We start from the raw sequence: 15,244 nt of genomic DNA on the forward strand, positions 1-15,244 counted from the left end.
TAGACAGTATATTCAAAAGCAGAGATATTACTTTCCCAACAAAGGTCTGTCTAGTCAAGGCTATGGTTTTTCCAGTGGTCATGTATGGATGTGAGAGTTGGACTGTGAAGAAAGCTGAGTGCCGAAGAATTGATGCTTTTGAACTGTGGTATTGGAGAAGACTCTTGAGAGTCCCTTGGACTGCAAGGAGATCCAACCAGTCCATCCTAAAGGAGATCAGTCCTGGGTGTTCACTAAGTACCCACAGATCATCTGTAAGATACACTCTGATCTCAGAGACTGAATGTGGAAATGATGAGTCTTAGAGCTGAGAAAATCCAGGGAGGTTGTTGAGTGAATGAACTTCAAGCAGAGATGCTGGGGACCCCAAAAAGCTCTCTGATCTGGATTTGCCTGCCTACTTGGGCCCTGGCTGCTTGGCTGTGAGGCAGAGAGCATGAGCATGTGGTGATGCCCAGGGTCCCAGCTGCATCCGTCTGGCTGAACATGATCTCGACCTATAGATGAGAGGATAGGAAAGGACGCATTTGCTCTGTGCCTGGCCCCACCTTCAGAACTAGGATGACCCTAATTAATCGTAATTCATGGCCCACTGCTTTTATACGCCCTCATTTTTAAATTACAGTAAAATACCTATCACATAAAATTTGCCATTTTGACCATTTTAAGTGTACATCTCAGTGGCATCAATTACACTCACAATATTGTGTAACCATCACCACTATCTGGAGAAGGAAATGGCAACCCACTCCAGTATTTCATGGACAGGGGGATTTCATGAACAGGGACGATTTCATGGACAGGGGGAATTTCATGGACAGGGGGGATTTCATGGACAGGGAAGATTTCATGGACAGGGAGGATTTCATGGACAGGGGGGATTTCATGGACAGGGGGATTTCATGGACAGGGAAGATTTCATGGACAGGGAGGAATTCATGGACAGGGGAGCCCGGTGGGCTACGGTCCGTGGGATCGCAAAGAGTCGGACACGACTGAGTACACAGCACCACTATCTGGTTCCAAAACCTTTTTATCACCTTGAACAGAAACTCTTTACCCATTAAACACAAATTGCCTTTTCCTCTTCCTCCTAGCTCCTGGCAACCACCATTCTTCATTCTGTAGCTACAAATTTAACTAGTCTGGGCCCCTCATTTCAGTGGAATCACACAATATTTGTCCTTTTATGTCTTAGCTATTTCACATATTTTAAAGGTCTGCTCACGTGTCAGAACTTCATTCCTTTTTATGGCTGAATAATATCCCACTGTACCATATTTTTTTATCCATTCATCCGTCTGTGGATACTTGGGTTGTTTCTGCTGTATAGTTATTGTGTGAATAATGCTAAACAGGGTGTACAGGTATCTGTTTGAGTCTTTGCTTTCAGTTCTTTGGGATTCATACTTAGGAGTAGAATTGCTGGGTTATATGGTACTACATTCAGCCTTCTGAGGAACTGAGCATACTGCTTTTTAAGAATGCTCTTGGTGTTGCCAGCTAAATGGTTTTAGAAGCCCTTCTGCATCCAATGAAAGTGAAAGTTGCTCAGTTGGATCCGCCTGCAATGCGGGAGACCTGGGTTCGATCCCTCAGTTGGGAAGATCCCTGGAGTAGAGAACAGCTACCCACTCCAGTATTCTGGGCTGGAGAATTCCGTGGACTGTATAGTCCATGGGGTCACAAAGAGTCGGACACGACTGAGCGACTTTCACTTTCATTTACATTTCATTTCAGCATCCAGTTATACCAATTACACTCCTTGGGGGTACTAAATTTCCAGAGCTTCTCACCTACCATGTGAAGTCAGAGGCACAATACTGGCATTGTGCTTCAGAGAACAGGCTTTGAGACTGAAGACTCAGCCCCTACTGTTGCCCTACGCAACGTTGGGTGAGCGTGTCAAATTTCTGGACCTGCCTCCTCATGTGGAAGATGGGAATAATGGTAGCTGTGTTGTAGGAGTGCTGAGGGGTTGCATTAGCTGATGGAGGTGCCGTGCTCGGCAGTCAACACAAGGTCATGACTACTTTTATTATTGCTCGTGAGGAACTGTTCTCAATCCCATCTGAATGTGTAAGAGTCTGAAACAGGAAGCATTTGAAGCTCACGAGCTAAATTAAAAGTAATAATCTCAAGAGGCGACATCTTTCTTGGAATCCAAGTTCCATTTAAATACAAAGAGGTGCTGAGGAGACTGGGTCAGAGTTACTTACAGGTGAGACAGGGAAGTCACGTCTGCAAAGATGCCCTCTTGGAGGGTGGAGATGTCATTGCCATGCAGGGACCTGAAGAGAGAAGAGGCCGTCAGGACTCAGACTGAGGCAGACTCAGGAACTGATGGAGATACACTCTCTGCTGAGAGGGGCGTGTTTGAGGGAGAGGGTCCCTGAGTGAGAGATCCTGCTAGGATGGCCACAGGCAAGGAGAGGCTAGCACAGACTCTGTGACTATCACAGACCCCGCTTGTGCTATCACAACTAACCCACGCACCATGCCTGTTCACAGGACAAATGGACACGCACCCTCCCTAACTCAGCCAGGGAGCCTGAGGGATACAGGCTTCTTCCCGGTAGGGAAGCTACTGGTGAGACCCTAGTTGAGGGTATAGAATGCCCCCCTGCCCCAGGTGGCTGCCAGAGGACTTGGGGCAAGGATACTCCAGAGGCGTGCTGTGAGCACAGGCCACACCTCGCGGTGGGAATTCTTTAGAGCAGGTTCAACATTCACCGTTTGACAGGAGACTCACATGCCAGCGAGGGGCTACCTTATCTTGAATGCCTAGGAACTTGCCCCTACACGTATATGCCAAACACAACTTGGGGCCGGCAGTAGCCCCTGGTTGCTGGATTCTCTGAGACAGAAGACTAAGCCCCTACTGTCTCTGCAACTTTGGATGAGCATTCCCCAAAGTTTCCCATGTATTCCTGGGCCTCCGTTAGGGACCCAAATGAGAGAGGACTGGCCTTCCACTTTGGGCACAGTTGGCCCTGCTGGGGCCCTGGACACGGGGACCTTCCTGCCCAGCAGCGGGGTGAAGAGGGATGTGGGGACATTCCTGTCCACCAGGGGATGAGGAGGCCCCTCGTGGGGCAGAGTTCCCCGGAGGAATGGAGAACGGGAAGACTCACAGCAGGCGCAGGGAGCGAAGCCCCTGGAAGGCCAGAGGAGGGATACACTGCAGGGAGTTGTAGCTGAGGATCCTGGGGGAAGGAAGAGAGAGGAGGGTGGGGGAAAGGGAGGAAGGAAGGGGGAAGAGTTATTAAGGGGTGCACTTCCAGTGCTGACGCAGATGGTCACCATCTTGACTGTGGTGATGATTCCATGGGCATGAACATAAATCAAAATGTGTCAACTTTTACACTTTAAGGATACACTATTAGATATTAATAATACTTCACTAGAGCTATTTTAAAAATAATAACAAGAGAAATGAGACATTTTTATCACAGGAAAGGGTTATTCCTCCTTACAGCTGCCAGGATCGCCTAGCCCAGGATTTCTCAGCCTCAGCACTGTTGACCATTCCTTGTTGGGTGGGAGGGGGGCTGCCCTGTGTGTGCTGTAGGGGTGCTGAGCAGCATCTCTGGCCTCTGACGATGAAATGCCAGGGGTTCCCCCTGCCCTCCGCCAGCTGTGACAGCCAGAAGTTCTCAACTATTCCCAAGTGCTCCCTGGTGGGCAGAGCCGCCCCTGGTTGAGAGTCACTGCCACAGGCCATGGCAGCTTCACACACAGGCTCATAAAGAAAAAAAATTGCCTGCTAATCCAGTTCCACAAGGATCAAGCCATTACTGACGGTGCACCCTGCGGGGAATTCAGAAAGGAGAAAGAAAATATTCTGTGCATTGAATATACTGGCCTTTAGAGAGTTAACATGCAAATCTAAGGAAAAAAATTCAAATGACCCCAGACTCTTGCATCCTCGCATAGGCAGAAAAGCACTAAAGTCATTCACCTGAGATATGTTCTTTGTGATTAGCAGTAACCTTTTGATGTGTGACTACATGTTTTTCTCATAAAAATGTTCCTCTGTATCCTGGCTCCTCCCTTACCTCTTCAGAGCAGTTCCTCAGACCTATCTGAGAGGCTGTCTCCAGGCTTAACTCAACTTTTATGTTATGTATTTTTCTTTCAGTCAATAGGCTCATGAAGACTTTGAAGTGGGAACCCAGGGCAGGAAAGTGCAGTGTTCCATGGCCTCAGGCCCACATTTTGTTCCTGGGGGCCTGCCTGGGTCAGGAACCTGTCTTTTGGGATACTGGCTCTGCTATTTGACCACAGTAGGACCTAAGGGAAAGTTCTTAAGTTCTTGGCACATCATCTGTAAAATGAGGTGTTGGGAAGGTGAACAAAATACAATTCTTAAGCAGGCAAATATAAGCAATGCTTGTTACTACTTTCCAACCAATTGCTTGGAATATAAGTAAAGCAATCATTAAAATATCTTAGAACATAGGCACAAAAATGTTCAGAGTCACCATTCACAACAGTCCAAACTGGAAACAATCCAAATATCCATCAATAGTAGAATGGATGAGCAAAATGTGGCATAGTCCTACAAAGGAATACTGTATAGCAACGAAAATGAAGAGACCACAGCTTCACAGAGACACAATGGAAAATAAAAGAAGACAGACATAAAAGACTATATATCCTATATGATTCAATTTATATAAGGCTCAAAAATGGGCAAAATTAAACTTCACTGTGTAGAAATACATATGTAGATGGCACTATAAAGACCAAGGAAGAGATCATTGTACAAGTCTGAGTAGGGACTGCCTCAGGAAGGCACAGGGGAATTCTTGGGGTGCTAGCTGTGTTCTAGTTTTTGCCTTAGGTATTTATACATGTGCTAGTTTTATGACTATTTGTTAAACTATATGTTTATGTTTTTCGCAGTTTTCCATATATATGCTGCATTTCACAATAAAAAGAATGTTTCTGAAAAGTCTTTTTGGCTGGCAGGCCCTGGCACCCTCCCTGGAGGCTGAGGAGGCTATGTGGGGACACCTGCTCATGACCGAGGCTTGGGGAGAGTCCCAGTAATCATGAGCCCTCCCTCCTCCCGGCGGGACTCACAGAGTGGTCAGCTGGCTCATGTTGGTAAAGGACGAATTGCTTAAGGAACTGATCTTGTTGTTACTCAGGTCCCTGGAAAAGACAGAAGAAAAAAAAAAAGTATCATCATTTAGAAAGAAAGGATTCCTCCCCTTCCCCACTCTGGCCACAGCCATCCCCCAGCCAGGTGGGCAAGTGGCTCTGACCACTGGCAGGTGGGAGCTGATGGAAGAGGCATTTGGTTCACAACCAGTTACAGCTCCCCAGCTCTGATCCCTGAACTCCCTCTCTGTCCCCAGGGTTCCAGGTTTCTATTTCCTCATCCTGCACCCTGGCATCGCCCCTGCCCACCATGGAAATACTCCCACCAAGGGCATCCGGGTCTCTCAACTGCCAGGTGTGAGGGGCTCTCCTCCTTTCTCTCTCACTGGCATCTTACGTGGGTTCGTTCACTCCCCTTCCCTATAATCCTGCGGGAGAGGTAGTGAACCCATTCTACAAAAGAAGGGGCAGGGTCTCGGGGTGATGAGGTGACCCACCCAGGGTCACACAGCTGGGAGGAGGTTCAGCCAGACTCTCGTCCATTGGCCCCTAAGGCCCTGGTCACTAAATGCACTCTCAGAGTGACCCTGCAGTGCTGACCCTCTTCTCAAATCTCTCCTCCGACTCCAGTCTTCACGCACTCCCCCTTACCACTCAGCTGCACTTCTTTCTCACCCACCCCTAAGGGATGGTCATCACTAAGCCCTGTTCTTGCTCTTCCTCTTCCTTTAGTCCTTCAGCCCTCCCGGATGCTCCTGGATTCCCACCCGCCCCGCATCCAGCGCAGACGGTGTCCTCCTCTGTGGTCCCAGCCAGACCTCTCTTTCCCCGTGATAAGGAGGGGCTGGTATTTCAGACCTGACAGGCAGTTTCATAGTACTAACTGCCTTGACATCAGTCCCCTCTCACTCCCTTCCTCTTCAAGCATATCCACATCACTAGTGAAGCTGCCTCAAATTAGACCAAAAAGTGCTCTCTCTCTCTTTGTCAGCCACTGCTGCTGCTGTGCTGCTAAGTCACTTCAGTCGTGTCCGACTCTGTGCGACCCCATAGACGTGAGCCCCCCAGGCTCCCCCATCCCTGGGATTCTCCAGGCAAGAACACTGGAGGGGGTTGCCATTTCCTTTTCCAATGCATGAAAGTGAAAAGTGAAAGTGAAGTCGCTTAGTTGTGTCCGACTCTTAGCGACCCCATGGACTGCAGCCCACCAGGATCCTCCGTCCATGGGATTTTCCAGGCAAGAGCACTGGAGTGGGGTGCCACTGCCTTCTCCGTTGTCAGCCACAAAGCACTCTACCTACCATCTTCACCTGGCCAATGGAACAATCACTCAAAACACAATGGCTAGGTCATTAGCAAAGACAGAAAAACGGGAGTGTCAAAATTCTGTTAAGCCAGTGCTACTCAATGTGAACTTGAACTGAATGTCCCCAAACAAGGGACCTGTGCCAAAATGCAATCACCTATGGGCTTCCCTGGTGGCTCACATGGTAAAGAATTGACTTGCTATGTGGGAGACCTGGGTTCGACCTCTGGGTTGGGAAGATTCCCTGGAGGAGGGCATGGCAATCCACTCCAGTATTCTTGCCTGGAGAATCCCCAAGGACAGAGAAGCCTGGTGGGCCACAGTTCATGGGGTCATAAAGAGTTGGACGCGACTAAGAACAACATGATGTTAAACACGCAACTTAGATTAGCTAACATTTTTTCCACAGCAATACTTCCCCAATGAAGGAAGGAACTGTGTTGATAAAAATTCCGATGCAAGTCCTTTATCTAGTTGCAGCACATTACAAATAGTTCTCAAGCTGCCATTGACCCACAGACCACACTTAGAGTAGCAGTGCTCCAAGGCACTTAAGATGAAACAGTCTCTGGGCTCCTTTTTGACAGAATCTGGCCAATGGGCAAAGACAATTGAAGTGAGCTGTTAATTAAGCTGGAAGGCTAAGAGGAGCTAACCTTATTCTGAGGCTTACTTTGTACATTTTCATGAAGTAGAAAGGTCAAAGGTGGAAATAACAGAATAGTAGATGTTAGCCTAAAGAAAAAGTTAGTTACAGATGCGTATTTGAGGCTGCCGTATCTCATATTTGGTTTGGAAGCCAAGGTTGGATCAAGAAGTTTTCCATAACTCTCTACTTCTGCTCTGGCTCCTACCTTTGCAAGGATAACCCTCATTAATAGTAATTATCAGCCTCCAGGGGCACTTCGGGGATGGTGTGGGCAGAAGCAGACCCAGTCCAACCCCAGCCAGGAACAATGCAATTCCCAAGAATGGCCACTAGGTGGCAAAACAGTTCTATGCACAGATGTTCCCAACAGGATGCAGTGAAATTAAAAAACGGATCAGTACCAGACAGGGAACATAGCCAATATTTATAATAACTATAAATAGAGTATATCCTTTAAAAATTGTGAATCACTATATTGTACACCTGTAACATATACTACTACTACTACTAAGTCACTTCAGTCGTGTCCGACTCTGTGTGACCCCATAGGCGCAGCCCACCAGGCTCCCCCGTCCCTGGGATTCTCCAGGCAAGAACACTGGAGTGGGTTGCCATTTCCTTCTCCAATGCAAGAAAGTGAAAAGTGAAAGGGAAGTCTCTCAGTCGTGTCCGACTCTTTGCAACCCCACGGCCTATAGCGTCCCTGGAATTCTCCAGGCCAGAACACTGGAGTGGGTAGGCTTTCCCTTCTCCAGGGGATCTTCCCAACCCAGGTTTGGGAGATCAAACCCAGGTCTCCCACATTGCAGGCGGGTTCTTTACCAGCTGAGCCACAAGGAAAGTCAAGAATACATAAACTATACTTCAACTAAAAAAAAAAGAAAAAGAAAAAATGGGTGAACCAGAGTGGGGTCTGTAGGGAATTCCAGGAAAGATGGAGCAATAACAGCTAGATTGCAACGGCCCTCCTGTCCTCTGAGATGGGCCAGGATACTCACACAAGCTGCAGGTACTTGAAGGTGGACAGCTGTGCTGGAACCAGCGTGAACTGGTTCCCATCCAGGTAGCTACAGGAGAGAAGACCGCAGTTAGTGCAGCCACCTCAGCCTCAAGCAGAGTCCAGCACTGCAAGAACCTTCCCCTGAAGCCAGGGCCTTCTCACCCATGTCCTTTCCTACCTATGGACTACACGATTGGCCCTGAATCATTAACTGGAGGAGAAAATACAGACATTAGGCCATTTGGGAAGGTGCCACCAAAAAACCTGGTAAAAGCCACAGACATGTGAAGCCTCCTATGGCTTCCTTCCTGAGCCCCTGCCTGGCCCCTCAGCATCCTCCCTGTCAGTGGGCACCACAGGCTCAATCCAGGACCCTCTGCCCTTCTTTCCGGCCAAATAGGTCTGATTGGCATGTTAATACCCACCTGCCAGCCCTCAGCAGCACGCAGGTCCCTCCCTCTGTCTGCTGGTGAGGTGCCTGAGGCTGGTCCCAGACCCCAACACTCCCAGACCTGAGTTCTGTGTTTTCACAACCACATGGGCTTCCCCTGACTCCATCAGCCCACACTGCATGTTGCTAAACCATCCAGGCGCAGGACGCTGACAGGAATCTCCACCTCCCTCTGCAGCCGGTTCTGTGACTGACCGAGCTTCTCCCACCCCCTGGTCTCTCATCATTCCCTTTTGTTCCATTTTCATATCCCCCTCCCCGACTGCACCAGCCCCCAGGCCTGGGCTCCTGCAGCAGCTTTGTTCTGTTCTCCGCACCTGGGCCTCCATTCTGCTTCTTACTACATACACCACCACCCAACCACTGTCCTTAAAGCCCAGCCGCTAAACTCCTTGTCAAGTTTCCCAGGGCTCCCCTTGTCTACAGGGCAGAGCTTGGGATTCAAGATGCTGTGACCTGCCCTCCCACCCCCACGACCACCAGTCATCAAAAAGCTGACCTGAGCTCCTGGAGCTGCAGCCCCACCGAGAGCAGCCCTTAGGATGCCTTGTCTACCCTGCAGAGGTCCTGGTCACCCTCTCCTCCTGCCAGCAGGCGGGGGCTACTCACAGCTCTGTGACATTCTTGGGGATGCCCTTGGGCAGGGTCTGGAGGTGCTTGTTGCTGCATCGAACCACGGTGTCCAGGCAGGCGCACTCCTGGGGGCACTGCGGGCGGGGCAGGCAGCCCCCCTCCTCCTGGCCTGGGGAGGAAGGTGAGAAGCCACGTCAGTGAGGGGACAGGCCTCCTCAGGGCCTCATGCAGCCAGCACCCCGCTTCAGGGCGCCTCGGAACAGAGGCCTCTTGCTGATGCTACGTTGTATACCAGTCAGTCCTCTCTTGGCTGCAGCCCTCCTCCACCACGGCCAAAGCCCCTTGGATCTGTTTTGAGGTTAGAATCAGTCTTGGGTTCACCTCTTCCACCTCAGACCTGAGATGGACCCGGGTACAGCAGTGAAGGAGGATGCTGGCCACATCATTTCTTGAGCACCTACTGTGTGCCAGACACTGTACCAAATGTAATTTCTTTAATGATGCGGTAAACGGGGACCACCATTGCTCCTAGAATGTGAGCATCACGGGGACGGAGACCTGTGTTCCTTTCTTCTTTTCTGTTCACTGAAGGGGCCTAGCACTGACAGCAGGGCCCGGCCCATACCAGCCTCCAAACAGGTCAGCTGAGTGAAGGAATGAAGGACTTTCTATCTTACTGAGATTGGGAGAGGTTAAATAGCTTGCTCAGGTCTGGAGGTTGATCAGAGGCAACATGGAGTCTGTACCCAGGTCTGGCTGGCCCAGAATCTGAGCGCCTTCTATCCCAACATCCTTCACAGATTCATTCATGCATTCAATAAATAGTACTGAGCACCCTCTGTGTTCCTTCCTTCCTTCTGCTTGAGTGTAAGAGGGACGATAAGGACACCAGGGTCCCAGGAAGCAGACTGGAAAGAGAATAGGAGGTGCTGAGGAAGGTGGGGAGAAGCCAGGAGGCTGAAGCTGAAGGCAGGCGGAGAAATCCCCAGTGCCGGGGCTCCTGAACACAGACAGCTGGGCCAAGACAAGACTCTGTCACTTTTGGTAAAAATCTGCTTCCTACAGTTGCCTGTGTGTGTGATGCTCTGGAGGGGGAGGCGGGGGATGGAGGGATAGGCTAGATTCTGTGAGTGCAGGGAAAGAAGGACATGACCCCAGGAGAGAGATCAAGGATTCAGGGAAAAGAGAACACTGACCCAAGAAGTGACCCAAGTATGGAGGATGGGGGCCCCCTAAGAGAGTCTGGTGTGTGTTGCAGACAAGCTGAATCCATGGCCTGGAGCCCTTAGGAACAGCTAGGAGGTAGGTCTCTGGGTTAAACATACTTAAAGACATCACACTAAGATGTTAACTATGGTTTTCTCTGAGTGATGAGCTAATAGGTAACATTTATGCCCTTCCTTTGTCTGTATTTCCCCATTTTTTAAAACAGCAAGCCCACCGGAGACCCCACCAGGCTGAGGCAGGGGCAGGACTGACTGAGTGTCCATGCTCCTCACTTCTCCCCTCCCCAGGGGACCCCTCCTCTCTGGGGCGCGACCACGCCCTATCCCCCCATCCCCCGGAGGGTGCCCACGCATTACCTTCTTCACACCTGAAGTCGGGGGAGGCCACGTCCTGCAGGGGAATCTGCCGCAAGAAGTCTGGGTTCTGGCACCGCGGGTTCCCCGTCACGATCTTCCTCTTGCGCAGCCAGTCGCCCAGCCACGCCAGCTGGCAGTTGCAGTTGAAAGGGTTGGCCAGAAGGTTTCTGGAAGAGGTGGTGTGACCAGGAAAACCGCCCCCAGCCAGACGCAGTTGTCCCCGCAAAGCCGGCTCCCGCCCGCCACTTGCTGGCCACACGGTCGCCCACCACTCCCGGACCGCCAGCAGCTTCTAGGAGGTGGCATGTTAACGCGCAAGGACCCAAACGCCGGAGTCCTTCACAGTAACCGCAGAAGACCGGCCGCGTCCTGCAGGGCGACGAGCGGGCGGGGCTCCGGGGGTTCAGCCCCGCCCGCGCCGGCCCTGCGCCCTCGGAGCCGCACTTACAGCGTGGAGAGGGCCTGCAGCGTGTCGAAGGCTCCCGGGGAGATGGTGGCGATCTGGTTGTCGTAGAGCGAGAGGAGGCGCACGTTGCGCAGGCCCGTGAAGCTGTCGTTGTGGATGCAGCTGATACGGTTGTTCCTCAGCATCCTGGGGCCGGGAGAGGAGGGGGAGCCGGGGCTGTGCCGCACGGCCATCCGCCTGCCCTGTGCTTTGGCCACCAGCGGCCAGTTCACAGGTTCTCCTCCGGGGACGCTGAGCCACAGAGAGGGGAGCCCGGCGCCCACCAGCGCTCCTCTCCTGCCCTGCCTGCCTCTGAGATGCCTGCCTCTCCACCCTGCCCACACAGGCCGCCCATGCTGACAACCATCACCTTCATCCCCGGGTGCCCACAGCCTCCCCAACCTCCAGGCCACGCACCACAGTCAGCACCTGAGACTTGCCTAAAACTTAAACCTGGCCACGTCACTCTCCAGCCTAAAGCCCACAGCAGCCTCTAAACTGTGCACAGAATCCTGTTTAAACTCTTTACTACCCAGCCCCAGACCAGCACCTACCCACCTTCCCAGGGATGGTCACACTCTCCACCTCTCTGTCCTTCAGGCTTGCTGCCCAGGCCGGCATCCCCACACCTTTCCCCAGCTATGATCTCCTTCCAGAACGACCTTCTTCCTCACTTATAGCTGCAAAAGTCTCTGTTTGTCCTTGAACATCTGACTCTATTCTCTTTCCCACACAAAAACTAAAATCAAGCCTGACATAAAATAGGCAATTCACAAAAGGAGTTGAATGGTTTAAATTAAAATGGATGTACTAGGTGAGGGAGATTAAAAGGCACAAACTTCTGCTATAAAATAAATGAGTCATGAGCATGAATGGACAGAAATAAAGTTTATGAACATCCATTGAAAAATGTTCAAACTTACTAGTAATCAAGGACATTTAACTGATACTGCATCTTTGCCTGCCAAATTACAAAATCATTAAAAACATAATAACAATAAGGCTCAGGGTTGGCAAGAGGGTAAGAGGATGGGCACCTTCATGACAGCTGGCAGGAGAACTACTGGGGACCTCCTGGAAGTGTGCCTGGTGAGATGTACCAGGAACCCTAACCCGGCCCTCTGTGCTTTCACCCAGCAGGTCTACCTTTAGGGATTTATCTTTAAGGTAATAATTCCTAATGGGCATAGAATTTCATGATGAAGACATTAATCACAGCATTGCTTGTAATAAAATTAGAATTAGCCTTAATCTCTAATAATTATGTAGCTCCTTTGTCCATGGGGATTCTCCAGGAAAGAATACTGGAGTGGGTTGCCATGCCTTTCTCCAGGGGATCTTCCAGACCCAGGGACTGAACCCAGGTCTCCCGCATTACAGGCAGAGTCTTTACCGTCTGAGCCACCAGGGAAGCCCTATGTAATATATATAATCATTCAAAAGAAATCATAAAGATGCTCACGTTATGTTTAAGGAAAAAAGATTACTAAATAAAATGTATTCAAGGATTTCATTAAGATATGTCTGTATGTTTGCATGCATGTATGTGGGTATATGTGTGTAAGCATGTAGGTACACACGTGTGTGTGTGTGTCAATAATTAACCGTGACCAGCGGAGGGGTTATGGGCACTCCTTTTCCTGTGCCTGCACCACTCCTGCAGGCTCTGTCCCAGCACCAGCCCCTCCTCTTTCCTGTCTACTCCAAGTCTTCCTTGGAAAGAACTCAAGTGAGTGGTTGAATGCCCACGGCACCCTCTCTCAAGGAATACTGCATGCGTGTTCAGTTGTTCAGTCGTGTCCAACTCTTTGCGACCCCATGGACTGTAGCCCATCAGGCTCCTCTGTCCACAGGATTTCCCAGGCAAGAGTACTGGAGTGGTTGCCATTTCCTACTCCAGGGGATATTCCTGACCCATGTATTGAACCTGTGTCTCCTGCATCTCCTGCATTAGCAGGCAGATTCTTTACCACTGAGCCATGTGGGCCCTTCAAGAATTTGTAGGCACATATAAAAAAGAAAGAGGCAGCCCTCTATGAAGAACCTGACACACCAGTGGAAAAAAAAAAGCTGCAAAACAGTGCAGAATAAAACCTTTTGTAAAACAGACAAAAGTCCACAGGGAATCCTCTCGTGTATATGTTTACCTTACCTAAATTCCATGACACGTGCTCAGAAAACAAATCTATAGCCTTACTGCCGTCTGAGATTTAAATCCAGGCAGGTGGCTTCTAGAGGTGTTGTCCACATGGTAGACACTACCCACGTGCGGCCATTTAGATTTAAATTAATTAAAATGAAATGAAATTCAAAAGTCAGTGCCTCCATAGCCGTGTCCACATGTCAAGTGCTCCCCTACACACGTGGCTACCAGGCTGGACAGCGCAGATATAGCACATGTCTGGCCCTGTGGCAAGTCTGACAAGACAGCACTGCCTCTTGGACGCTCTAAAGGTCTACACGGTCACCTGAAGAGCTGGTGCTGCCTGGACCGAGAGAGGAGCTCCCTACAGATTCACGGAGGAGTGGCTGGTTCCCGACGTCTGGAGAGCTCTGCCTGGGCTCTGAGTCGTGGGGTCCCGGACTCCCACCTACACCCACTTGAGTCACCCCTGTGCCACGTCCCTGCCACTGTCGCACCGGCCACTCCTGAACTAAACACATGTGCTGTGATGTCGCAGCCTGACCGCAGGGCAATGACAGGAGACCTCAAGAAGGGCCCATGTCCCCATTCCCTCACCTGCCATGAACCCCACACCCCAGGGAACAAGAAGACAGGTCTCGTGCCACAGTGACCAGCATCTGATGACTCGGTATGCTTCAGCCAGGGTCCTCGGCCGCAGCCCCTCAACTGCTGCAAGCTGGGGCTAGGGTAGAGACACCCCCTCGCTCTCCTGCCCTTTAACGCAGGTGCCCACGCTGTGACTTGGCCTCTGCCCCTGCCCCCCTGCCCCCTGGCTGCACACTCACAGTGTCCTCAGGCCTTCCAGGCCCCGGAACATGCCGCTCCGGATGGACTCCAGTTGGTTGGCGGTCAGGTGCAGCTCGCTCACTGAGGCTGCGCCCTCGAAGGCCCCGTCTTCAATCTCCGACACCTTGTTGTTGCTCAGGTTTCTGGAGGAGGACTGTGGAGTTCAGGACGCCCTCCCTGCACCCAGCCCCACGCACAGAGCCCTGACCCCCACGAGGTCTAAGGATTTCCCTTCCCCATCCTGCCCAGCCTCCTGACTGCACCTTCCCGCCAATGAGTAACTCACATTTTCTTCAGATGGGTGAGTTTTTTAAACATCCCGGTGGCCTCCAGGATGGAAATCTCATTGTTGTTTAATCGTCTGTAAGAGGCAACGAAGGGAACTTATACATCCATAAAGGACAGACATTAAAGTATCTTCCAAACTGAGATTATTTGGGACTCAAACAAAGGGGACTCCTGGAAGAATTTCTCTGGCCGAGCGAATTGACCCTATTTCAAAGGAAGGTTGGGCCAAGTGCTAGGGGGGTAAAAGGGGGATAATTTTAACATGAAAAATGCCATGAAATGTACCTATGTAAATAACAGGTGTGTATAGGTATCCACACACATGCATATACATGTGCACAGATTTATATTTTTAGAGAAATAACAATAAAAGAATGGCTTAGGCTACAACTTGAGCTAATGGAACCAGGTCCCCACAAAGAAAGCAAAAGCATGATTGAGAGAAACTGCCCTGGTTCAGGCTGGTGACCTGCTCTGGGGCCCAGAGACTGCCCTGGGGCGGGGTGGGGAGTGTGTAGGACTGGGAGTCAGGGCACAGGGGCCACTCCCTGCCAGAGCCAGCAGCTGGCATGCTTCTGGGGTGGGGTCTCCAGTGGTCCCCAAAGAAAGCTGCAGCAGAGGAAAACCCAAAGAAGGCCCAGGAGGGTCAGTGGGAGCTGGGGGGCAGGTGAGGGTGTGGGGCAGCTGAAGACCCTCACAGCTCGGCCGTGGCCTGGGGCATGCGCTCAGGGATCTTGGTGAGCTTCAGGCTGGAGCATTCTACCATGCTGGCCTCACAGCGGCACTTGTGAGGACAGACCACGTCGCTATTGCACTCGCTGTTCAGCTGGTAGTCCTCAGCGCCTGTGGTGAGAGGGCAGAGGCCGGGG

The 15,244-nt window shown here is 50.9% G+C and overlaps 1 protein-coding gene across 1 annotated transcript in view; it reads right to left on the minus strand.

Annotated features, from left to right (window-relative positions):
* The window catches only part of SLIT1 (slit homolog 1 (Drosophila)), a 179,008-nt gene that overhangs the window by 28,312 nt on the left and 135,452 nt on the right, over positions 1-15,244 (minus strand). Inside the window, exons 18-27 of the mRNA XM_010833109.1 lie at positions 15,074-15,218; positions 14,374-14,448; positions 14,087-14,230; positions 11,120-11,263; positions 10,672-10,838; positions 9,125-9,257; positions 8,063-8,131; positions 5,089-5,160; positions 3,135-3,206; positions 2,220-2,291 (exon numbers count right to left, since the gene is read on the minus strand). Of these exons, the coding sequence (XP_010831411.1) occupies positions 2,220-2,291; positions 3,135-3,206; positions 5,089-5,160; positions 8,063-8,131; positions 9,125-9,257; positions 10,672-10,838; positions 11,120-11,263; positions 14,087-14,230; positions 14,374-14,448; positions 15,074-15,218 (1,093 nt within the window). The remainder of the gene's footprint in view (positions 1-2,219; positions 2,292-3,134; positions 3,207-5,088; positions 5,161-8,062; positions 8,132-9,124; positions 9,258-10,671; positions 10,839-11,119; positions 11,264-14,086; positions 14,231-14,373; positions 14,449-15,073; positions 15,219-15,244) is intronic.

This window comes from Bison bison, unplaced genomic scaffold (assembly GCF_000754665.1).
Source record: "Bison bison bison isolate TAMUID 2011002044 unplaced genomic scaffold, Bison_UMD1.0 scf7180017862979, whole genome shotgun sequence".
NCBI lineage: Eukaryota > Metazoa > Chordata > Mammalia > Artiodactyla > Bovidae > Bison > Bison bison.